Source organism: Caretta caretta, chromosome 3, assembly GCF_965140235.1.
Source record: "Caretta caretta isolate rCarCar2 chromosome 3, rCarCar1.hap1, whole genome shotgun sequence".
Classification (NCBI taxonomy): Eukaryota; Metazoa; Chordata; order Testudines; family Cheloniidae; genus Caretta; species Caretta caretta.
In genome coordinates this window covers 99,999,255-100,025,221 of record NC_134208.1, presented here as the reverse complement: position 1 = coordinate 100,025,221, position 25,967 = coordinate 99,999,255, and the positions used below count along the sequence as shown (strand labels likewise).

At 40.1% G+C, this 25,967-nt stretch overlaps 1 protein-coding gene across 6 annotated transcripts in view; it reads right to left on the bottom strand.

The window, feature by feature from the left end:
- L3MBTL3 (L3MBTL histone methyl-lysine binding protein 3) overlaps window positions 1-23,619 on the bottom strand; it is a 156,962-nt gene extending 133,343 nt beyond the window's left edge. The window contains exons 1-2 of one of the 6 annotated variants that reach the window (XM_075126735.1): window positions 23,522-23,619; window positions 13,260-13,371 (exon numbers count right to left, since the gene is read on the bottom strand). In XM_075126735.1, the coding sequence (XP_074982836.1) occupies window positions 13,260-13,361 (102 nt within the window). In that variant the 5' untranslated portion in view covers window positions 13,362-13,371; window positions 23,522-23,619. Of the gene's footprint in view, window positions 1-494; window positions 679-10,931; window positions 11,041-13,259; window positions 13,372-21,073; window positions 21,292-21,632; window positions 21,746-22,967; window positions 23,050-23,521 lie in introns of those variants that run through there. The other 5 variants (XM_075126731.1, XM_048844597.2, XM_075126734.1 and 2 more) reach the window with 5 other exon arrangements.
- Between the last annotated feature and the right edge of the window lie 2,348 nt (window positions 23,620-25,967).

The window sequence follows — 25,967 nt, the reverse complement described above, 5'->3', positions numbered from 1 at the left end:
GTACTGCCCGCATGTTGTGGGGATAGACCACCAGGGCCCTGTGCAGGGTCGAGGGACGGAAGTTTTCAGCTGGGAAGGAGCCTGACCCAGCTCGCTCTTTCCCTCATTCCAAAGAGACTATCTGCTGTCAAGATTCCAAGCGCAGCGTGTGCTGCTCCTGCAGCAGCAGCATGATCCCTGCCTTAGTAACTGACCACAAAAGTTCTAATCTATCATGGCATGCTTTTAACATTTTGCAGACAATGCATGGGACAAAAGAGAAATTGTGATTTTCTAAATTTTATCTCTCTGTAAAACTTGTGTCTAATTTCATGGGACCAAAAAAAAAAAAAAAAAAAAGTGGGGTGGGGGCACTTCTCTGGCCTGTAAGCCTAACTTCAATACCAGACAAATTAGTTGAAACTATAGTAAATAACAGAATTATCAGACACATAGATACACAATATGTTCGGGAAGACTGAACATGGCTTCTGTAAAGGGAAGTCATGCCTCACCAATCTATTAGAAATCTTGGAGGGTGTCAACAAGAACGTGGACATGGTTGATCCAGTCAATACTGTGTACTTGGACTTTCAAAAAAACCTTTGATGATGTCCCTCACCAAACGCTTGAAAGAAAACTAAGCAGTCATGGGATAAGAAGGAAGGTCCTCTCATGGATCAGTAACTGGTTAAAAGACTGGAAACAAAGAATAGAAATAGTTAGTTAGTTTTCACAACAGAGAAAGGTAAATAGCAGTGTCCCCCAAGGATCTATAGTGGGACCTATGCTATTCAACATATTCATAAATTATCTGAAAAAGGGAGTGAACAGTGAGGTGGCAAAATTACTCACAAAAGTCAAGTCCAAAGCTGACTGCGGACAGTTACAAAGGGATCTCTCACTAAACTGGGTGACTGAGCAAGAAAATGGCAGATGAAATACAATGCTGATAAGTGCAAAGTAATGCACATTGGAAAAAATAATCTCAATTTTACATACAAAATGATGGGGTCTACATTAGCTGTTACCACTTAAGAAAGAAATTGTGGCTAGCTCTCTGAAAACTTCCACTCAATGTAAGGCAGCAGTCAAAAAAGGTAACAGAATATTAGGCACCATTAGGAAAGGGATAGATAATAAGGCAGTAAATATTATAATGCCATTATATAAATCCATGATATGCCAGCACCTTGAATACTGCATGCAATTCTGGTTGCGGCATCTAAAAAAAAAATACATATATTAGAATTGGAAAAGGTAAAAAAAAAAAAAAAAAGGCAACAAAAATTATTAGGGGTCAGATCAGCCTCCATATGAGGAGAGATTAAAAAATGGGACTGTTAAACTTCGAGAAGAGACGATGGGGGTCACATGGTACCCAGGAGGAAAATAACTGCCAAGTCTGGAATCTCCTCATTCCCCACATATCAAATTCGCCTCTAATAATAACTTTCCTAGCAAACTGGCAATAAGGTTCTGTCATAGAAATTTAAATTAATCCCCTGGATAAACTTCAAACTGCTGAATATAGATTCCAATGAAAAAATGAGAGGCAACAAGAGCCCTAAGCCTGAATCACCTAAGCAGATGAAAGGGGAGACCCGAAGGCCACAGCAGAACCTAGCCCAGGATACTGCAGCACTGAAAGAAATATTCACAAGCCAACTGGACTCAATCTCAAATGATATTGGTGACCTCTCTATATGATGTGAAATCCCAAATGGCTCACTTAGAAAATGAGCTAAAAAAGACTGCCATTGAAGCTAGTGCATTTAAAGCAACTGTCTCTTTAAAATTAAAACCAAACTGGAAGAAAAACAGGATGACTAAAAAAAAAGACTTTGAAGGAACCTTCATCTATTGGCATTGCTTAGGGTCTAAAAGAGAAGGATATTATCAGTTTTCTTCAGAACCTAGTCCCCAACATATTTAAATTGGACCCTCAACTGCCCCATTAGATATTGAAAGGGCCTACTGAATGCCTGGTACTAAAAGACAGGAGTCTGTTTCAATGAAAACCTTTGAAAGAATAGCAGACAGCTGATAACAAAATGTTTTGTAAAAATCTACTGGAAAGTCATCCATCCAAGGGGCATTGCTGGAATTCATATTTTTAATAGCCTGTTCGATCTCATACGTTGAGAAAGTTTTGTCCATAAATAACACTTGTTCAGAAGATAGGGTATTAAAAGGCGGGCCTTCAGTGAAATGATCAAATTTATTAGTCAGATTGGATATCTGATTTATATAAAGCTTGACAGAATTGCCTAAATATTATTTATATCTATTGGTTCAAGGATGGGACTCCCATCTTCTTGTAATAAGTAAGATATATTATTGTTGGCTAGTTCCATTTTAAGTCTTCTGGAAAGTAGTTTACCTACTTTATCTCCCCATTCATAATCTCTTTGTTTAACCCTACTGGGTATTAATTCAACTTGGCCGAGTAAGCATTCATTATATTTATATTTGGCGTTGATTAGATTTGACCTACGAGGTTTTTGTTATTTGGGTCAGTCTTGTGCACGCTCTCCAACTCATCTATTTTCTTGGCCAGAGTCTAGTAACTTGAGTCTCTCTCTCTCTCCCCTTTTGGAAGGCATACTTTATGCACTGACCCCTTATAGTAGCTTTCAGAGCATCCCAAGAGATGGCATCTGAGGTATGTGAGTGATCATTTCCTTGTATGAAATTAGAGTTGACTGACATGCAATGAAATTTTGCATTGTTTAGTAGCTTTCACCTAGAACAGTGGTTCTCAGCCTGTTTCTTTCTGAGCACCCCCCACAACACGCTATAAAAACTCCACAGTCTACCTGTGCCACAACAACTGATTTTCTGCATATAAAATCCACGGCTGGCATTATGAGGTAAGGGCTTCAGCTTTCTGCCCTGGGCCCCTGCGAGTCTAATGCTGGCCCTGCGTGGCAGAGCCCCTGAAACCTCCTCACCGCCTCCCAAGGCCCCTGTTGAGAACCACTGACCTAGAAGACGTTAATAAGGTGTAATCAGTGTCTATAGTAAGTAGAATTGGAGCATGATCTGAAATTAATATAGTATCAATAGTTGCTTCTAGGCATGCTGGAATCAGTTCTAAACACACAAGAAAAAAGTCAATTCTGGCGAAAGATGAATGTACCGTAGAGAAATATTTACAGTCATGGTCCTTGGGGTGTCTCAGACTCCATATATCTTTTAAAACAATTCATTCATTAATAAGGAGGGTTGGCCTGTTGTGCTCTGAGAGCTGAGTCTCATGTAATTGGATTTGTACAGATGTCTATCTAGTGTAGTATTGCAATCGTTTCCCTGTTCGTGTAGATAAGCAGCCACTACCAGGAAGGCTTTGGAGAATACTTGGAGGGACTGTAGACAGTCCAAAGGCTAGTACTCTGTATTGGTAATGATCAGTCCCCATGATGAATCTGAGGAACCGTCTGTGAGCAGGGTGAAGGATGTGAAAATAGATGTCTTGGAGGTCAAGGACTAAGAACCAGTCCCTCTGTTCCAGTGCTGGGATAACGGTTGATAGCGTAACCATCTTGTAGCGTTGTAGTTTGATGAACTTGTTGAAGTTTTATTGGTCTCGGATCGGTCTCCACCTGCCAGATTTCTTTTGGGTCAGAAAATAATGGGAATAAAAACCCTTCCATCTGTGTTGGGATGGGACTGATTCTCTGGCTCCCAGCTGCAGAAGGTGCTTTATTTATTCTCATAGAAGGTTTTCATGAGAAGGGTCCCTGAAGAGGGACAGGGAGGATGGGATGAAATGGGATCAATAGGAATGGGATGAAATATCCTTTGTTCATGATTTCTAGGACCTATTTCTCCAAAGTGATATGCCGCCAGGATGGACAGAAAGGGGCTGAGCAGTCGTCAAACTGGTGGGTTGATGAAGATGGTTGCAGTGACCGGAACAGGGGTAGACTTCTCAGGACCTTGAACAAACCTTCAAAATTGTTTGGATGTGGGTGTGTGAAAGGTAGCCCCTTGAGGCATCAATTGTCTGAGCTTCATATGGAGCCTGTGTTGTCTTCATTGTGGGTCGTATTGTCGATAAGGAGTGAAAGGTGGAGGTAGGGACCTTGGGACAGGTTGGTATTTCCCCAGACATCTCTTTGGTGCTGGCGTATATACGCTGAGAGAGCAGAGAGTTGTTGAGAGTCCTTTAGGGAATGTAGGGAGAGTTGGTTTAATCTCCTCCAGATCTTTTTCCTGTTCTTCTACTGGTAGTGAATCAGCCTCTGGTGGTTAGGAGACGGAAGAGGATGGTGAGCGCAGATGTCTCCAGCTCTGTTCTTTGGAAGACTTTGGAAAATGTGCTCTGTATATAGCCCAGTATGGCCCGATGAAGGGATTGGTGCGTGGGGTTGCATCCATGGGGATCCATACCAGGGCCCTGATTCGGTCCCAGTTTCCAAGCAGCGAGGACATGCAGAGAATGCTTTTTGGGTACATCCCAAATATAAGGATGGGACGGAGTATTCCTCATCCTCTTCCTCACTGGGGAAGGGTGAGTAGTGCTGGAGAAGAGACGTGAGATGGAGAGCTCGTGTCGGAGTAGCAGCAACTCAGGCATGTCAGATACCATCAGATCTTTTGGGTAACTGAACTCCTGTGGAGGAGAGAGAAACTTCATCGCCACTGGCAGTTGAGTCGGTGCTGGGGTGAGGGGGACTGCATTCCCTGGAACAGCCAGCAGATCAAATAGGTTTACTCGGCGCCGAAGGCTAATCCAGTCCTGAGGGTCTCCTCGGTGCCAGTGTTCACATCAGTGCCGATGGCTTGCTTAGTGCTGCGAATTTGCTCGGTGCCGCTACAGATGTCGTACCAATAGAGATGTCAGTGTCGAAGCGCCTGAACTTGATTTGGCTGGGGCAGTCGGTACAGTTTTTGAATGTCCCACACTGTGCTCCTCTGTGTCAAGAGACAGTGCAATCACCTTTGGGCCTGCCCATTTAGGGTCCTTAGACCTCTCCTTAGCTCTGGTACCAAAGGTACTCAGACGGTCACAGAAGCTATGTCCCACCCCTGAAAATGTTGAGGGTATTGAATTCACAGTGGATGGTGTTCTGCCAGACAGTTCCTTCGAGGGCAAGGTGGTGGCCCATTTCTTCCCGTCTGCATGGGAAACAGGATTTTCTCTTGGAAGGATGCAGCGAGTGAGGGTCAGTTGATGATCTAGCTAAGCATGAGCACCGCGTGGGCAAAGTATCTGGACTGGGGTCCGAGGCTGGCCTCGAGGACCTCTCCGGGTTGGAAGGGCAGGAAGCGGAAAAATGTATTCTAAGCTAAGAACTAACAGGGAGGGAAGTACGAGGAATTTTTTTTTTTTTTTAAGGGGAAGAGGACATTTAAAGGAAAGGAGTAACTATTCAGGTAAACAGGTCAGGGTACTATCTTAGGGCTCAGAGGATAGAAGGGGTCTGCTCCGGATTCTGTCCCAGACCAAAGATGGTTAAGAAGGAACCAAGGGCAGTTGGACCACTCAGCCTATAGATGCCACTCATGGCACAAGACAAGGAGGAGCACATGTGTAGTCCAATGGGCACTGCTACCAAAGATCACCGATCCTAGTTGCAGGGGGTGCTACCGCACCTATAGTGGAGCACCTGTATGGATGTTACTCAAAGAAGAATTTATAGGTGACCCTCTCAATCTCAGTCAAAGAAAAATGGGGGAAAAAAAACTTAACCTTAGTATCTCAATAGAAACCTGGGAGGATATCTGGCTTCCTGTGAAAGATACTTCAAGTTCTTCATCCTTGCAATTCTTCCAGAACAAGATATTAAACAGGTACTACTGGACTTTAGAACATTTGCTTAAGGCTACATTGGCAACACACAGCAAATGCTAGAGATGCAAATAGCCACACGCCAACGTTCTGCACATCCTCTATATCTATCAAAAACGTATGTGTTCTGGAACACCTTATTCTGGGCTGTCTCGAAAACTTAAGTGTCGCTATCTTTCCTTCTCCAAACTTATGTGTTTTATGGGTGCCAGATAAATCGGTATTACCAGTTAACATTAAGAAACAGATTGCAGTACTATTTTAGCAGCCAAAAGAGTTACTTTGAGAAAACAGAAATCTGCAATTCGTCCCTCATACACAGACTGGCTTAGTGAGCTCTCTACAATTGCATTAATGGAAAAAATGACCACTTGGAGAAAATACAAGTAGGGCCCTACCAAACTCATGGTCCATTTTGGTCAATTTCACAGTCATAGGATTTTAAACATTGTAAATTTAATGATTTCAACTATTTTAATCTGAAATTTCATGGTATTGTAATTGTAGGGGTCCTGACAGGAGCTGGGGGGGGGGGGTCGCAAGGTTATTGTAGGGAGGGTTTGCGGTACTGCTACCCATACATCTATGCTGCTGCTGGCAGTGGTGCTGCTTTCAGAGTTGGGCAGCTGGAGAGGGACAGCTGCTGGCTGGGAGCCCAGCTCTGAAGGCAGAACCACCAGCAGCAGCAGCGCAGAAGTAAGGATGGCATGGTCCGGTATTGCCACTCTTACTTCTGCACTGCTGCTGGGGGGCACTGCCTTCAGACCTGGGTGCTAGGCCAACAGCCACCACTCTCTGGCCACCCAGCTCTGAAGGCAGCGCAGAAGTGAAGGTGGCAATACCATACCCCCCCTGCAACTCCCTTTTGGGTCAGGACCCCCAATTTGAGAAACACTGCTCCCCCCCCCCAAGAAATCTGTATAGTAGAGGGTAAAAGCACACAAAAGACCCAATTTCATGGGGGGAGACCAGATTTCACGGTCTGTGACGCGTTTTTCATGGTTGTGAATTTGGTAGGGCCCTAAATATGAGGATGTCAAATCACACATGAAACTATTACATACTTTTGCAATTTAGTACATATTAATGCCCAATACACATAGGTTATATTCTCACTCATTTATCTATTTAGTCACCAATAACTGATGCCCTGTATGACCTCTATGGGTTCAGGATTTGTTTGTATTTTTTCCCTAGGTTTTGCAAATAATGAACATTGAATTTGTTATTTCCATTTCATGCATGTATTTATATGTTTTGTTTCATTATGTGTTTGTACTTTACATAAAAACTATACAATAAAGTTTCCAAAAAAAGAAAAGAGATGACTAAGAGGACATATGACAGAGTACTAAGAAATCATGAATAGTATAGAGAAACTGAAGAGGGAAGTATTATTTACCCTTCATATAACACAAGAATTAGGGGTCTCACAATGAAATTAATAAGCAACAGGTTTAAAACAAACAAAAGGAAGTATTTCTTCACACAACAGTCAACCTGTGGAACTCACTGCCCTGGGATGCTGTAAAGACTAAAAGTACAAGTAGGTTAAAAAAAGAATAAGATAAATTCATGAAGGTCATTCATCAATGGCTAATAGGGATGCAACCCCCTGCTCCTGATGTCGCTAAACCTCCAACTGCAGAAACCTGGGACTGGATAACAAGGGATGGATCACTCCACACTTGCCCTGTTCTGTTCATTCCTTCTGACACATCTGGCATTGGCCACTGTCAGAAGACAGGATACTGGCTAGATGGACCATTGGTCTGACCCATTATGTTCTCATGTACTTCAGTATTCAAGGAGAACAGTTTTAATGATCATAAGCTCCACTTTGGCGGCACACACCCTACACTCCTTTAAAACTTAGCTGGGAGTATCCCACATCACTCTAATTAACTGACCACACTCTAGTGTTTATGTCCTGTATAATTTTTGTTTGTTCTACTGGACTAACCCTTATATATTTTCAGGGTGATTTTTTTTTTTTTTTTTTTGGTAAATACCACATGTATTTGTTCCTTTTTGTTTGGTTTAATTGCCATTTGTTAGCTGGACATAGTGACCTCAAGTAGTATCCCTGCAATATACCACAGTTCACTTTGGAAACACAACAGTTAAATAAAGAAACTTAAAGCACTCCATAAATCTTCAGTAACTCCAGCAGGAAGCAATTTTAAATTATTACAGCTTTTCCACTTAAAAGCACTTAAATCTTGAAGTGATGATGTTTCTGTGTGCATTTAGCAAACGGTGATTTTTTTAAAAAAAGGTATTTATACATGCTCTTCACTTCAGAAGTTATCAGCTCTTCAACCCTGCCTAGCGCAGAGCAATTGGAAAGCATTGAAGCGTTTCAGATCGGCACATGCTACTTAGTCTACTGAAGAGAAGAGTTATAAACTTCAGCATTACACGCCGTGCGTCTAAAATACCAGAGTTCCAGTGTGTTTACTTCATTAAAACTATCTGTACTAAAATACAGTAGAAGGATCTTCACTATATTACTCTCAAATCTTCCTTTTCAAATGTCAAACTACTTAACTACAATTTATAGTTTTCTCTGTTCTCTGAATAATCCTAATTATCTACATTTCTCGCATTTATACCTTTTATAATAATTATTTTTTGGCATTCATTTAGCACATTGCATGTTCAAAGCAAAGTATAGATTTTAACTAACATTATATTTTGTGAGCTATGTGTATCAAAATATATTTCTGTATCATGTTCTGTCCAAAGATCTCAAAGTATTTAACAAACAATAATTAAGCTTCACAACATCTCTATGATGTTGTATTCTCACCATTTCATAAATGTAGAAACTGAGGCATGGATAAAAAGTCTGCTGCAGAGCTGGGAATAGAAGTCATAGCACCCAACTCCCATCCCTATATTTGAGTCAGAAGACCATGCTTCAGTTACTCAGGACAAAATGGTATCTCTTTCTGTGCTTTCAAAAATCTCTATTTCACAGTGAACAACAAGAGAATGTCTGTAATGAGTGCGGGACAAATACTGAGAAAAGTTATTTACAAACATTTCAGGAATTCTAATCACATTTCAATTTGACCACACTCAAGACTTTTTGAACATTTATATAAGCACTTTTTGTTCACTTGTACTCATGTAAATGCAATGGTTCGTGTAAAAATATGCTTGCTCCTGCAAGAACACGTATTTGTGCTAGAAGTGTGTGCCCTAACATCTTTTACTGGTGGGACTGGGTATGAATATAGTAGAGAAAGAGCAAGGACAGAAAATGATTTATTTTAAAAACAGACAAATGCATCATCCGATCAGAGAACTCAAATACCATATGACCTAGATGACCAAAAACAAAGCTCAAAGAGATACTGAATATTCAAAACAATACTCACAGTTTACGAACATTACACAAGAATATTTGAACAATTGTGAATAACCAACAAATCTGAAAGAGGCATGACATGCTCACAGACAATTTCCAAACAGATAAAAGGGTTAATTCAAACAACAAATTGTTTGCTGTGAATAGTTCTACTGTTATTTATTACTATTTTTTGTGGTAACCCCTAGCAGCCCCAATCTATGACTAATCTGTAAGGAATGTGAGCTCTAGTTTTGTGTTTTTTTCAACAAGAAATTTTCACAGGATTTTGCCATTATATTTCAATGTAAATATCTAGTGTTTTTAAACCCTTGTGGAATTAATCTGTTTTTCATTTATGAAGAATCATATTTCTGGTTTATCACTTTTACCACTTCACCCCCTTCTCTGAATCCCTCCACTGGGCTCCCTCTTTCCCACTGCGCAAGCCCAGACTACTTGTCTCCACTTTTAAGGTTGTACACTGACTATCCCCACTCTATGAACCTTTATGTTCTAGTCAGCTGGTGAGCCCTGCCTTTGCTCTGCCAACATTATCAGTCCATCTGTCAACTTTTCCAGAGTATACTTTTATGCTTTCTGCCATGCAACCTATTATGTATGGGAGGAGCTCCCTCTTAAAAAAAAAAAAATCAAAAAACCAGAGTCCCTACAATATCTTCTTTCTTAAAAAACACCTGTGCTGTGATTCCTTTAAAACACAAAAGAACAGTTAGGCAGTTGGTAGGCTATGATCACTGCTAATATAGTGAACATATTGTTACCTTGTGCTCCCCTGCCCGTTTGCCATATCCACCTGTTCCCTTTCATCGTATAGTTAGATTGCAAGTTCTTTAGGGCAGGCACCATCTATTTATTGTATTCATAGATTCCAAGGTCAGAAGGGACAACTGTAATCATCTAGTTTGACTTCTTGTATGACACAGGCCACACAACTTCCCAAAAATAATTACTGTTTGAAGTGGAGAAGGTTTTTTTAAAAAATCCCAATCTTGATTTAAAACTCAGAAAATGCAGAAATTAATCCATCCAAGATGAGCAACACAGGATTAAAGAAACTATAAGTTTCAGAAGGTGAATAGTTTTTATTTTTTCCTTTTACATTTTTTCCCCCATAGGAACTGCAATAGTGGATAAGACCAATGGCCTTGTAGTAACCTGGCCAGCAAAAGAGGCATCAGTGTAAGGAACAAGACTTTGCAACAAGCAACTATGGAATACCCTGCTTACCAGGAAAGTTTCTTCCTAACCATCACTACTTAGAGACTGGTTTATGCCCTAAAGCATAAATGTTTATATTCCATCCAAAACTTGTTTTTAAATCCTTACTCTAATTCTAGATGTACTTGTTATCCACATAAACATCCAATCTGTTTGTGAAGTCTTCTAAACTCTTGGCCTCCATGAGATCATGTGACAATGCATTCCTCCAAGCTAATAGTGCACTCTGCGAAAATGTATTTTCTTTCATCAGTTTTACATTTTCTGCCTTTCATTTCAGTTTCATTTAACATTCCTTTGTTCTTATATTATGAGAATGGATTAATAGATTTGCCTAATCTATCTTCTCTATTCCATTCAGTATTTTGTATACCTTTATTGTGTTCCCTCTTACTTGTCTCTTCTCTAAAGCCCAGATTCAGGAAAGCATTCCTATTCATCAAGCATATAAGCCATGCTTAAATCCAATTAAAGTCTAGGGAACTTAAGCATATGTTTAAATTTAAAGTTCATGCTTTCTTGAATAAGGATATACTTAAGCATATACTTAGTGCATACCTGACTTGGGACCTCAGGTATCAGACCCAATCTTTTCAATCACTCTTCACATGGAAGTTTTTCTATGCCTCTAATAATGTTGTTGCCCATTTTTGAGCCACTTCTGTTTCTGCCACAGTGGATAAAAAATCAATTATTTATTTTAAAACAATTAAAGCAGATTATTTTATTGAAATAGGATTTTTTAATTTAAATTCAATTAAATAACCTTATTTAAAATTAAATCTGAAATTAACAACCTATGTTAAGCCCTTTACTTACTACAATGTATTTAAATAATTTAAATTAAATACAAAAATAATATTAAGCAGTACATGTTTGCTGTCAAGTTTTAAAGAAAATCAAACCACCGACCACATGGAAATCACTGGCTAAGCACCTGGAACTTAAGTTTGTTGAAGTGCTGAACCAGTTTTTGACAGCAAGACCCTTCTCTGCTGGTGCAGAGAGAATATTTTCTTCATTTCAGTTAATTTAACTAGTTCAGTTAAATGACTTGTTCATTCAAACTTAATACACCAGTTGGAAGTTAAAAAAACAAAACAAAACAAAAAAACACAGGAAGGCTTGTTTTCCTCTTCCAATCTATGAATAAAAACTAGGTGAAAGAGGGTAAATTCTACTAGTTCTAAAAACTTGAAGGACATGATAATCAGAAACAATCAGTTCAATTTACTAATTACAGGCAATACCTTCTTTGTTTAATAAATTAGTTAGTTTTAAATGCAAAACATGTTTTAATAAACTTTTTGATAAAAAATGTCTTCGGTATCTAGCATATTTAAGGTAGTTCTATTTAATAATTTTTAAAAGCTGTTTTTGTGCACTATTAAATTTGAATTTCCAATAAAAAATAAATGAATAATCTAGTAAACAGGAAATGCATCATTCACCATTTTCTAACATAAAAATATAAAAATTAAGAATCTGATTAAATATAAGGTAAACTATATAACTGCTTAAAAACGTGTACAGATGTAGTGCATCCTCCTGGTTAGCAGAAAGAAGCATCAAATTTAGTGTAAAGGCTATATTTAGTTGCCAATCAACATACTTTAATAGTTACTATCCAATGAAATCAACCTCTCTCTAGGAAAATAACTAAAAAGTACAAATGTAAGACTCAATTATACTCTATGATTTAAATCAAGGCTTCCTGCTTGCTGATTTAAATCATTATTAAGATTGGTGATCTAACTCACTGTCAAAGCAATCCACCCTCGTTCTGCTCTCTCTTGTGTGAAATAAGGTGACTAGAGCTAATCACAGTACTCCAGCTAAGGGTATACCACTGATTTATATAATGGCATTGCAATATGTTCTGTCCATCCTATACCTTAGGCATTCCAAAATATTATTTTAATGTAATGTAGTCAAAAAGACATTTATAATATATTTATCCTAAATCTGAAACCCATTTCCCACTTTCTAGGGCACTTCATTCCAACAACACAATCTTAAAGCACCAGTGGACATACAGTTCTTTAACCCAGAGCCATTTATAAATGAATATCTGAGACCCTCTTTAAAAAATATACTATAAAAACACCTCACCAATGTCAGTCTGAGTGGAATTACGTAAAAAATTATATTTTCATTAATAAGAACTTTGTAAGAAAGGGTCTCCGATATAATAACCATATCTTTTGTTAAACAGCTGAAGGCCTAAAGAGAAAAACCAGAACTACTAGATATAAATGTATATTTGATTTTTTTTAAACTTTAGTATTTCAGAATATTTAAAATATTACTTATCATTACATCCTAGTAAACATGCAGTCATGATCTATACTTTGGAAGAGAGAAAACAAAAGTATTATTCAAATTTCTAAAATGTCCTAACAATCAGAAGCATTCATTTGATACCCCTACTGGGGTGAATTTCCCCATTTATGTGCATCTTTCGTACAACAGAATAGAGAAAGACATAGGCTACAACAACACTGCAAACAACAATAGATTTTAAATCGACAGTACCATTTTAAAGTTGATTGTTCAGCCTTAGATTTTGAGACTTACTGGCTTTTGGGCACTTGAACTCTGGCTTAGAGTTGTACTCCTGCTTATCCTGTGTATATGTGACAGGTGCCATTTTAACAGACACCAGGGATTAAACCAGGGACCTCTAGAGCTAAAAGCATGAGTTTCTACAGCTTCAGCTTAAATAGCCTTTAGCTGAGGGCTGTAACGGACACTCATCCTCTGTGAACCAGGCACAGAGAGGAACACAACACCCACCTAGCAATGGGTGACACATATTCCCCCTCTTCCCTATGCATTTATACAGTTTTTATTACAGTCTTTTAAAAACACCTGATATTATCTTACCTTCAGGTCACTTCCTGGCAGAGTACCTATGCCATCCTTCCAGTCCATAACACTAAATACATCAAACTCTTGGCCACTTGCACTTGAGGCAGATTCATTCATGATGCATGCACTGGAAAAAATAAATGAGAAAACATTTTCAGATAAAACCTAACTCCAAGTTGATGTTTCATTCATGGACATTTCTTCAAGCTCACTTTACACAATGAATATCAAATTGTCCTTCCACTCACATCCAGAACACACATAACTTGCTTTATCAAGGTACAGAAAATATGAGCTAATGCCACAAAAGTAAGGTGCCTATCTTTTGGAATCCTTTAAAAAAAACAAACACTGGGGATAGGCTGGATAGAAGATAAATCAGAAAATTCAAATTGCACACAGGCTTACATGAGAAAATCATATTTTTATACACGGAGGAAGCAAGAAACAAATACAAGTATATATGTTAAGTACTGATTAAAAGAGCTAGCTTTTCTTTATAGCTGGTAATATGCTTAGGTGAGTTTCTTATCCAAGTCCAAATTAAACCTCGCTTCTAGAGTACAAAATAGTGTTTGCTGGCTGACGCAGAATAAAAGAAATCCTTCAAATATTCTTTACCCCAAGCATGAAGTTGCACATAATGTATATAATACTTTATGCAAACATCTTCTTAAATATATATTTATATACACACACACACACGGAGAGTTGTTGTTTTACTAGATCTCCTTTTGCTTCATTGAAGCAAACCCAGAAGAAAAAGGAACTGTTTACCCTTACAAATAATGGATTTCAATGGCATTTGCTGCTGTAGAAGTCTCTCCCCTAAATCAGTTACACAAGCAGTAATAGTTATACAGTACTTGTCACTTTCTCCGGTTGTGATCGAATCCCCCTTGCAATCATGAAAGGGTCATCAGTTACACTGAACTGCAAAATCTCTAGCAGCCATTTGTCAAGAAAGGATATTAACTCTTCACCTTCCTCATATTCTTGTAAACCCAAGAATCTTCAAATTATGGGACTGCACTTGATTTTCTATTTGTTCAATGTGAAACCAGAGTAAACTATTCTTTTTCTTAAAGAAAAAAAAAAGACTTCTATAATCTACACATGTGAACTATTTGAAAAGCCAATTTAGTTTCTCTTTTGGTTCATGAACTGTCCATTAGCAGCTTACAGTTTTTTCAATTTTAGTTCTTATTCATATTTATTTACCAAATACTTTCTGAGACTAAAACTTAGCTTGCAGATTGTTTGCAAGCAGTTTGTTGCAAGTATTCAATATTTTAAATTCAAAATGTTGGTTTCAATTGGACATGTAAGTCACACAGTATTGTTTCTGTTCCACAAGTGTTTGAGAATTACTCTTTGAATCAGGTTTCCGGTGGGAATGTTCCTGTTTAAAAGTTCAAAATCAATTTCCCAGAAATATTCACCAATATTTTCTTAAAATATGCTGTTTACAGAAACACTGCTCTAAGTGAATTAACTCACTTGTTCAGTCACAGAAAGCAGAGTTTGAGAAAGCGGGGTAAACACAGCAGAAGGGAATTTAGGATTTTTGAAAGTTTCTGAGTAAAAATTTGAGAATAAAAATGTTATTCTAAAGTTCTAACTCAAGGAACAGTATGCAACTAGATTAGGTAGTATGCTGTCTACCTTTCCCTTAGAAGCAGTCATTTCAAAATTTAGTCTTCATTTTTGTGTCCACGATTGTGATAGCCTTTACATTTCTGTAAGTTTTCCTCCCATTTTTAGTAGTAGTTCTCCCAGAGCCTGATTCTGCCACCTTTACCCACACTGAGTAATGCCGTATTTCATTAACAGTCCCACTAAAAAGGTACTACTCAATATGAGTAAGGGTATAGGACCTCAGTGAGACACCACCGTTATTGTACATGTGACAGCTGGGGTTCAGAGACTTGAGAGGCAGGCATCTGGGCCTAAAGAGAGTATTGTGACAAAACTTTACATACTTTGAGGAACAATCTTGAATTGGCAGGAAGATGAATTGGATGGTTTTTATCTCTAATGTCTATGATTAAATAGAATGAGCTTATAAAATGTGTTCTAGGTGCATGTACTATTCTTTTTTAATAAAAAAGTATAAATAAATCTACACCAGCCCCAGTGTAAACTAAACAAATCCCAGACCTGCAAAAAAAAAACAACCAAAAAAACAAAACAATTATAGTGAGAGGGATCTTCAGCTATCACCTAAGGTCAACATATATGAACTCCATCTGACCAAGAAAGGAAGTGAATTCCAAAACTAAGACCCACCAAGAATCCCCTCTCCAACTTGCAGATGTATAAATCTGGGCATGCTGCAGCTGATCTAAAATACAGTTGTAGGACCTAAAGACAGAGGCAGTCTCTCGCGGAAACACATGATCCAAACCATAAAGAGCTAACAATTTGGATTTATCTGGAAACAAACTGGAAGCCAATGTAGTTTTAAGATCACTGGTGTAATGTGCTCTGAGTAGCTTGGCTAAGCAAATGGTCAGCTGCATTCTGCATTAGCTGAAGTTTCCAAGTAATCTTAAAATATCCCCGTTTAGAGCACACGGCAGTAATCCAATCTGTAGGTTTATTTGTTATAGTGTAAGTGTTCTGATGGCTTAAGGCTGCAGAGGCATGCGTCTCCCACATTGCCCGATACCTCGCCAGAGACGGTATCTTACTGAGGAGGGGAAGACAGGAGTTACAGCTGTCTCCCCAGCCTCTGCTGGTGCTGCTCTCAGCACTGAGAATGCTCTGTATCACTGTCATTTGAGAAGAACGAATTAGGAAGGAAAATAACCCTTACAACCTAATCTTTTTACACAAGATATATATTTTTAAGAGACAGAAGGGAATATTGACCACAAAGGAGTATATGTATGCGTTTCTTAATCAGGCCATATACATATTAATTTGATTGTAGCTAACCATCTCTCCATTGTTGGCCTCAAGAAGTGATTAACATGTTTTCTAGACTCTACTGTTTAGCAAGGATAAAAAACAGGAAAAAAAAGGGGGGGAGGTTTCAGGGTGCAAACAACACTCATTAGTGTTTTTCCTTTTTTAATATTAACCCAACAGTCCAGGCACAATTTGTACTTTCAACCATGGGTACTCTCTTCCAGTCTTCAGGACAGTCCTCTCTCCATAGGCTGATACCACCATGGGACTGTTATATTGTGCTGACCAATAATAAGTTTAGCTGCCAGAGGCACCTGTATTCAACAAAATCTCTGCTTCCTGGCTTTCTGGGGTCTTGAATACAAAAATGATGAAAAATCTGAGACTGCTAGCTCTAAACGACTTCCTCTACTGGAGGTGGTAAGGAGAAAGAAACAGGCCAATGAAAGAAAGAAATTAAAGGAAAGGAAAGGATAAAAATCATATGCTGTATCTACATCTACAAAACACAAAATAATGAAGACTACTGTATATCTATAAACTCCCCATTTTCTTTTTATCCTTTAAAGTTCTGATTTGATGGTTCTTTGAATTGATAATACCTCATTTTGCAAATCATATATGGTGCTTTATGAAAATAGTAGTCATATAGAGAGTTAAGTTGTGGCCAAATAACGGAAGTATTGTGCCAAACCTTAACAGCAAGAGACAGTTCTATGTCCTAATCATTAGAGTACAGTAAGAGCTTTGAACATCTGACTTCTAAAAAGCCTAATACAAAGCCCATTGAAATCAATGGGAACCTTTCCATTGACTTCAATGGACTTTAGATTAGGACCTATGGCAACATCTGTCATATGCCTTAAAGAAATCACTTCTCTCCTTAGTTTTCTCATCTGTAAAACATAGTATTTTCAGATGTGTTGAGAGCATTAATTAATGCTTCTGCAGTGGTTTGAAGAGGCAAAGCACAGCTTAAATATTTTAATATGAGCTTTCTGTTTTCTACATATTTAACATTTTTATTAAAACAAACAAGTTTCTGAAATAAGATTGCACACCTTCATTAGAAAAGCATTTATCTTTACCAACTGGAATCAATAAGGAATGCATGCATTACAGAACAGACACTTACAAAGAATAATAGAGTTAAAAAAATTAGACAGTGTCATCCGTTGTAAGCTTCTCTTCTTAAAGATTTCAAGCAAAGATATGGGAGGGATGTTTCACTTAAATGAGCAAGTATTTTAAAAAAAAGTAATTGTAAGATTAGTCATAGAATGCATCAAAAAATCAATGCTAATAGAAGCATTCATTATTTAAGTCAATGCTTGAAAAATTTTACCTGACATCTACCCAAATTCTGATAATCTAAGGCGTTATCTGTAAATTTGAAGAGAACTTGTATGTATAATTTTTAGCCAGAGAGTGGGCCCAATTCATTACAGAGATGCTCAGCAATGAAGACAGTGGATCTCAAAACTAGAGATATTACTACTGGGTCAACAGAACCTGCTTGTGTATCACTCTTTTCAGACACTTCCATACCACTATGATGTGATTAGTATACGGGACCTAGGTAAGTATATTAGACAGACAGACATGCATATGTCTGTGCTGTAAGGCATAAGAGTGAAAGTGTGTGGGTCAGATGGTGAAACAATGCATTAGGGCTCCCAACCTACTAATCTATAACCCCTATCCAATGGGAGCTGAAAGGCTATCCATTTTCTCTTACGGTACCAATGATGGACTCTTAAGTAGCAGCGGCTCTGTCCTTGAACTAAGTGAAAATTGTCAAGGGCTGCTGTTACTGCAGAGAAGAGAAGGCAACCTAGTATCACAGATAGGCTGAAAAATACCAGCACCTCCATGCCCCACAAAGCCACATGCAGGGAAAGTTACACGTTGCCACCTGCAAGAAGCCTCTTCTCAGACAACCCAGGCTCCTCTTTCTCTAGTCACAGATCTGTGTAAATTATCTTCCCATTGACAACAAATGCAGTGGGACTGCACTTGTTGGATTACTGGGCAGTAGAATTACCCATTCCTCATTGTAAAATTACTAGATTGGGTCCACAATCCCTTTAAGTGATCATTTAATTATTCTCTGTGGGAAACAGGTTGGGTATATTTCATACTCTTCCTCCCCCCACACTAACATTTTTCTTTCTTAACTTTTTTTCCTCGCTACTTACAGGGGTGCCATGAACTAGAAAAAAGTCACACTCCTGATTCTCTTTAAACTACTGTTGTCACAAATACCAAATACAACTAAAGAAAATATATTAGAAAAATATATTTCTCTTTTTACAGTTTGTTTTCTTTATGCATTTGACAGCATTTTGTGTACAGTAAGTTTCACTTTTCCCCATATCTAATCAGTCAGGTTCATGGAGGTCTTTAATTTAGCCGCTGGGAGATAAACTACTTAAAAAAAATAAAAATAAAATAAAATGTGTGATCGTAAAACCATCAACACTGGCAGAGGGACCCAAGCACAGGTAATAATTTGAAACTTAATCTTTTTCAAACTGAGTAGCTTTTAGGGTGTATCCCTTTAATCTCAGTTCTATCCATTTTCTTATTTTAGTTGTTGCATCTTTCCTCTTCGCTGGATTCTCCAGCGACACTTCCAGACGGTTGTACCTCCCTCCCAGTAAGATAGTTTAAAGTCTTTCTCCATAAATAGTCTCTGGCTGCATCTATACTAGAAAACCTGGCACCCATTTTTCAGCAACAGTGCACCTGCACAAGTGCTAGTAAAGGTATAAGATGTTTGCTCCTAAGCCCCATCTCTGCTTGTGTTCTTACACCACTGCTAACACTAAAACTTCTGTACCACTGCTAGAGAATGGGTAACATTTTCTAATAGAAGCAGCCCTTGTTTAATATGTCTTTTTAACTATCTATAGTTTAGAGCACCATAATAATACTCAGAAAACAGTTATGCCACCAATCTAAAAAAAGTCTATCACTGATATCTCTGATTTTGTTTACAGAGACCACATAAATGCAAAATTTTTCAAGTGAACCACTTGATCGGTTGTGTAATCTGTTATGGCCTATGCAGTCCTCAGTGGAGGCTTAATCTAATCGATAATATTTCTAAGTAAAGGAACTCTGATGTCCTGTTCTTTAGTTTCCCTTAATTATTTGAGCCAGATGGCCAAGATTTACCCTAACCTTCAGCCTACTTTTATTTGTTCCTTGGACTAAAAGTACTGGCTCTTCACAGCTCCTGACTGGATGTCTCTCTGGACAGAACTGTACTTCATGGAATCTTTCTGCTGTACTTCATCTCACTTACTTTGAAATATTCATTTTTAGGAAAAATAAGATCCCCATAGTTAATTTCACTGCATAGTGAGCCATTCTTTTTTTCTGCTCATAGTGACCAGCTCCCATCTGCCACTTTGTCTTTAACACAGAATTCAAGTCTCTCCAACTCTTAATATAGCCACTACATTATTGCATTTACAGACTTTTCTTTCTCTCAGACTTTGTGTAGTTCACAGCACATTTGCTCTTATGATCCGCAGATCTGCTCTTGAAGTACTCAACAAGCTACTACTACATATGCACAATCACTCTCTCTGTCTTTTGTAATCACCATATTGTACAGCCATTGATTCCTCAGTCCCCGCCTCCACACCATACACACTCCCCCATCCTAATTATAAGCAGCATAAAAAAAGATGAACGGTAAATAAAGTAACACAAAAAATAAAGTCACCTGTTCAATCAGCAACCCCTCTGCTCTCTCCACACACAACAGGTGAAACCCAATTAAACTCAACAAGTGCTTGGTCATTAAGAGGACACCAAACATTCACAATGTAGTCAAACAATTGTTTTTTTCTTACAAGCTCTTGGGACTTTTAAAAGCACCCTTCTAGATAAAGTGATTAAATGAAGCTGACCGCAAATGAAAGATACAACATTAACAGCAAATTAAATGTAAATGAACATTTCTTAACAAATATGTTTATTACACTATGGAATAGTCTCCCAAAGAGATGACAGATCTACCAGCACTTCATTTGCTTGATTCATTAAAAAAAAATTAGACTATACATAGCAGTTGTACATATACTACAGAGAATGCCAATTAACCCACACTGTCAGATTTTAAACAAAATGACCCAGCATCTTCAATCTCTAGTTTCTCTCCCATAGATGTTAATATTAAAGTCAGTGACACAAGCTATTGGGAATCAGATAATTTTCCTCTGTGAAGAATCACTCTCCTAAAGTGTACATTATGTTTAAAGTTGCTTAGAAATATTTTATTACTTTTGAATGTAGATTTTTTTTTGTAAAATCAATTTTTTTAAAACAAGGTGAATAGAAAACTTGGTGTTTCCGTTTTTATTTCAACACCCACTGTGGTATTGTTAGCCCTAAAAATATAGTGCCAATTCATGAGTAAAAACAAAAGTGAAAATGACCAGCTGAGGTCAATCTGAGTAAAATTGCAAAATTAAACGGCCTAAAAGTTAACAACTAGTTTTAAAACTCTCCAGTGTATTATATACATGGTGTTATTAGTAACAAAGACAATTTAAGAAAACAATGGTGACCTACCATATCAAAAGTTAAGCATTTTTCTGTGCCTACCCCGAGAATGATACCTTAAGGGGCCTAATTTTCAGGAACTGTTGAGAACTCACCCTCTGACAACCAGACCCCTTTATGGTAACAAGTGGGGAGGGGAGGAAGGGGAACAAAAAACCCACTAGTCACTTTTCAAAATGTAAGGCTAGAGTTGTATAGGAACAGTAGAAGAAACACCCTCTTAATTAGATATTTTTGCCTGAGCATTCCTTTGAGATTGATTTTCCTTTTAGATGTCAAGATTAGAGGTAACTACAAACTGCAGGCCAACTTTGCATTTTCCGCCCTAGGGTGGATACCTCAGTTCCACCAGCAGAGGTCCCTCCTTGGCCACTTTTGCGGCATTCTTTTGCTGCACTTGAAACTTTGAAGTACTGAACTCAGGTCCATATCTTCCCGAAAATAGGGCAGAAATCAAAAAGCCGAAAGTATTTGCATGCACCTTCCTGGCGTCCCCACGATTAACACTCCCACCGCAGCACAGGCTGCTGGAGGGTTTGCGCAACAACAGAGCGACGCGATTCTTAGTAAATAAACTCGGGCAAAGCCTACCCCGCGCTATTAAAGCGCCAGGGAATCAGCATGGGGCGGGGGCAGGCCGAAGGGAGCGCTCCTCGCTCAGCTGTCTGCCTGGCCGCAATGCCCCTCCGAGGGCGAGCGCAGGAGCGAGCGCGCCGTTGTCGGGGTAGGAACTGGGCGCAAAGCGCTCCTGAGGAAGTTGCATAACGAGAGAGGGACTCTGCTTGTGCACCGGGACCCTGTGATTCCCCACCCCCACCCCCTTTCTGCAGACGGGGCCGGGATCCGGGAAGTGAGGGTTGTCTTCCCTCACTCAACCTAAGCCAGAGGGAAACTTACCTTCTCCTCCCCCATCCCCACCCCCGAGGAGGAGGGCGAGTGCTCTCCGGCGGACTCGGGAGATTTGCTGGTGAACCCTCCTCGCTCGTGCTCAGCCAATCTCCAGAGTCCCCTGGAAGAGAAATTACCCTCCTTCCTAAGGGGAAGGTAAAGGCAGAGCTGCGGGAGGACTCTCCCTCCCCCAGGAGCCAGCTACTCTCCGCATCCCCAGCCTCCCGCCTTGGGGAGGCGCAGGCAGCGCCTCGCGAAAACTTTTCTCTCACGCTCTCGGGCGCGTCCGCTCCCACGATGGGCGGGGGGGGAAGGGGGGGGGAAAGAAACTTGAGTCCGCCCCCTGCATGTCTGCTCCCCCAGGCCGCCTAGCAAAGCTTGTGCCCCCCGGCCCGCTCTGGGTCCCACGTTCATTCCCGTCGCTGGGGAGGGGGCGGGCGGACGCTTTGTGCGAGCGCTTTCCACCCCCACCCCAACTTGCTGCCTCATCACCCATTAGAGCAAGTGGCTGGTAGATATCCTGTTATTGTGCACACAGGCTGCAGGAAGCGCGGGGGGGGGGGAGAAGGAGGGAGAATCCCCCCTCCCAAAATATATAGGGTAAGCAACAATCCACAACTTGTGGAACTGCTGCCCCCCCCCATACTAGGCACACATTTCTACACGTGTGTCAGCACGCGCGCGCGCACGCATACACACACACAAGCCGTCCTCCAGAAGCCCCCCCAGCACAACCCTACAGTCCCTAGAGTGACAGGAGCCAAGCCCCCCCCCCATCAATCGCACACAGCCCCCTTGGAGAGCCAGGAGCCACCCCACTCCCCACCACGTCCACAGCAGAGAGAGAAGCTTCGCACACGCCACCGACAGGAATCAAACACGCTCCAGCCAGACTGCCCCCCACCCCCACCCCTTTCTTAAAAAAATTGCCAGGCGCTTCTTTTTTTTTCTACGTGTGTGTGCAAACTTTCCCCAAAATGGCGGAAATTGGGAGATGATATTTTAAATATCCCTCACACACACACACAAAGTGCAGAAGCAGAAGAAAATGCAAACTCTCTCTGCCGTGCGCTGAACAGGCCTTTGCACAAGCGACACGCTGCACGTTCAACCGGTATATCCCGGCAGCCGCCACCTCTCGCTGCTTCAAGACCCGAAAACCGGGGTGTGAAAAAGCCCCCGTCGCCTGCCCATTGCCCCCTGGAGCCCTTACGCCTCTCCTCCCTTTGGGGTATCGGGAACAAAGAGCACAGGGTGGGCAGGGGAACCTGCCGATATGAACCCCGCACACACACACTCATGCATCCCCCCCCCCCCAAATCCCAGCCGCTGCACCCACGTTACATTGTTCCTAGCGACACGGCGGTGCCCCGTAAGTGTCATTAAATGGAGCCAACTGACAAGCTCATTGGTGGGGCAGGTCTGCAAAATGTTTCTCTCCTCCCTCCACCCCCCCGCGTCCACATTTCCCAGCAGCTCCCTCCTCTCCCTAGTCCACCCTTCGTGTGTTTGGGAAGAAAAATAAATAAACACAAAGCACCTCTCTCGCTCTCTCTTTTGTTCCTCTTTCACACTCGCACACTTAGTATTTAGGGAGATACCCCAGTGACCCACCCGCTCTCCAGCCACTTGAGAGTCACTTGCCCACTTTCCCCTGCATTAAGTTCCATCCTTGCCGCCAGCGGTGGGGGTGCAGAAGCCCCCCACCCCCTTCTCCGCTTCCCCAGATATGTTTCGTAAGGGAGAGGAGGTGCGCCTCCCTTTATCTCTCACGCTCTCTCTAACTTTCATCTTCCCCTACGGCGGGGGGGGGGGGATTAAAAACCATCACCAGCCGTTTGCATTGCACCGCCCTAACGGCGGGGTTACAGATTAGATCAGAACCAGCCGCTTCTTACCCCCCCAATCTCTCTTTCTCCGTCTCTCGAGTAGTCCTGACAAATATGGTCCAGGGCTGCGGGCACAAGTGAGCATGCGCCCGTGGAGCCAGGGCTGGGGAAAGGGGAAACTACTGCTGCTGCCGCCGCCGCCGGGGTGTCTCATTCTTCCTCCGCGCGCTCTAGCTGCCGCTGCGCCCGAGCCTCCGGGAAGCGGCAGCAGTCCTAATCAGTGTTACCAAAAATACAGCTACAAACAACAGCTACAGCTTCGGTGCATCATCTCCGCTGATTTAATGCCGACGTTGAAGGAATAATAAGGAGAAAAATGCAGCAGTCGTTGACTATTTTTAGGTTTGGGGTTCCTTTAAATATTACTTTTTTTTATAGGGGGAGGATCTAATAGTAATAAGTCCCATCAGGTACTGTTAAATCTGTGCAGACAGTACCAGGAGTCTGGAAAGGATTTTATATATAGGAATATGTCCCCCTATGAAAAAAAAAACCCACACAAAAACAACAACTATAGAACTAGGTGAAACATATTATGGGTACATGGCACTAATTAAGATCCTGATCTTGCAAGCTGCTCTACACAAGCAGACCTTTGCACTGGATAGTGAAGCTCCATATAGGTGTTGGGGGTCTTCCCTTACCTAGCTCAGCGCAGGATCAGTGCCTAATTTTGTGTTACATAAAAATATTGTTCATGCAATGCTAAAATCTTCAATAATAAAGGGACATATTTAACTTGAAATCTAATTAGTTTATAAGTTTAAAAAGTAATTTCAGGTATCACAGTTGCCTCATCCTCCTTGTCAATTTCTGAAAGTTCACTATCACAACATCCTATTTTTACCAATAACGCTCTCTCCCTTATTGCGGTACAAAAAGTCCACAAAGAAAGCTGACAATTGAAGGCCCTTAATCTGCTAGTGCAGACCCCTGCACCCAAATGGAGTCCCATTCAATGCAGCAGCACATGGGCACAAGGCCTAATTAACTACACAGGGGAAATGAAATTGACTGTACACAGAAGTGCTCTCAAATTTACAAAGTAAACAAACTGAAAAAAGAGAGAATAACAATTGTAGTTATAGCATCATAGGGGGTCTAACAATAAGTAGAATTTTTTCAGACAGAAGAATTACTTTTCCCTTTAACTTTGAAAAAAAAAGTCATCAAAAGTGAATATTCAGCTTTCAATATTTTGTTATCCGTTATTCTTGTATATATAACATATATAACTCTTCAGACTTCACATCTTGTGTTTCCTTTTCCTCATCCTGCCAAAGATCCACACTCAAAATTTCCATTGTTCTGTATTTGGAAATGCAAATAAAGTCAAATGCAGCACCAGGCCCAAGTGATCACAATTCATAATGAACAGGAATAAATATTTCAAGTGGATGATAAATATCAGCACTAAATATTAATAACAATAAATTAACACATGACAACAAATGCTCATCCATGAAGGTCAAGGATAACTAGCTAAAAGGTCTACACAAAAAACAAAAAATAATAAAAGGCCACCTTTATTATAAATAGCATTTATGATGTATGTATTGCAGTAGATACCTGGAGGCCCAATCAAGATTGAGACTCCATTGTGTCAATATACATTCATAACAATACATGGTCCCTGCCAGGAGAAGGAGATCTTACAATCTTGGGCCCCTGTTCAGCAAGATATTTATTTAAGAATATATGTAACTTGGGGCTACTCACGTGCTTTAAGTTATGCACATGTTTACGTATCTTGCTGAATAAGGGCCTTACTAAGGCTCCATCCTGCAATGACTTATACATTTGTTTAACTTTACTAGTATGGGTAGATCCACTGATGATAGTAAAGTCAAGCCCATGCACGTTTGCAGAATTGGGGCCTTAGTGTCGCACATCACAACTGTGTCATGGCTGACATTTCTTATAGCTGTTTAGATCAGATACTCTGCGTAGGCTGCAATGCCATTAATTAAACATGTAATAAGGAACTAATTACAGAAAACGTATTAGCTTAATTAGATAATTGACATACTTTAATACCATAGATTTGAACTATTACAGAGCACAGATCCAAAAGATACTAAAGAAAGAGAGGTTTCAGAGGAACAGCCGTGTTAGTCTGTATTCGCAAAAAGAAAAGGAGTACTTGTGGCACCTTAGAGACTAACCAATTTATTTGAGCATGAGCTTTCGTGAGCTACAGCTCACTTCATCAGATGTATACCGTGGAATATTTTTTACATTAACACAAAAAGAAAAGGAGTACTTGGCTGTTCCTCTGAAACCTACATTAACACAGTGAAGAATAAAGAGATGAAATCTATTCAGAAAATAATTTTCATAAATACTGAGTACTCATAACTAAGGCTAAGATTTGTCATGGTAATTTTTAGTAAAAGTCATGGACATGGCAATAAACAAAAATTCACGGAAGCCCGTGACCTGCCATGACTTTTAC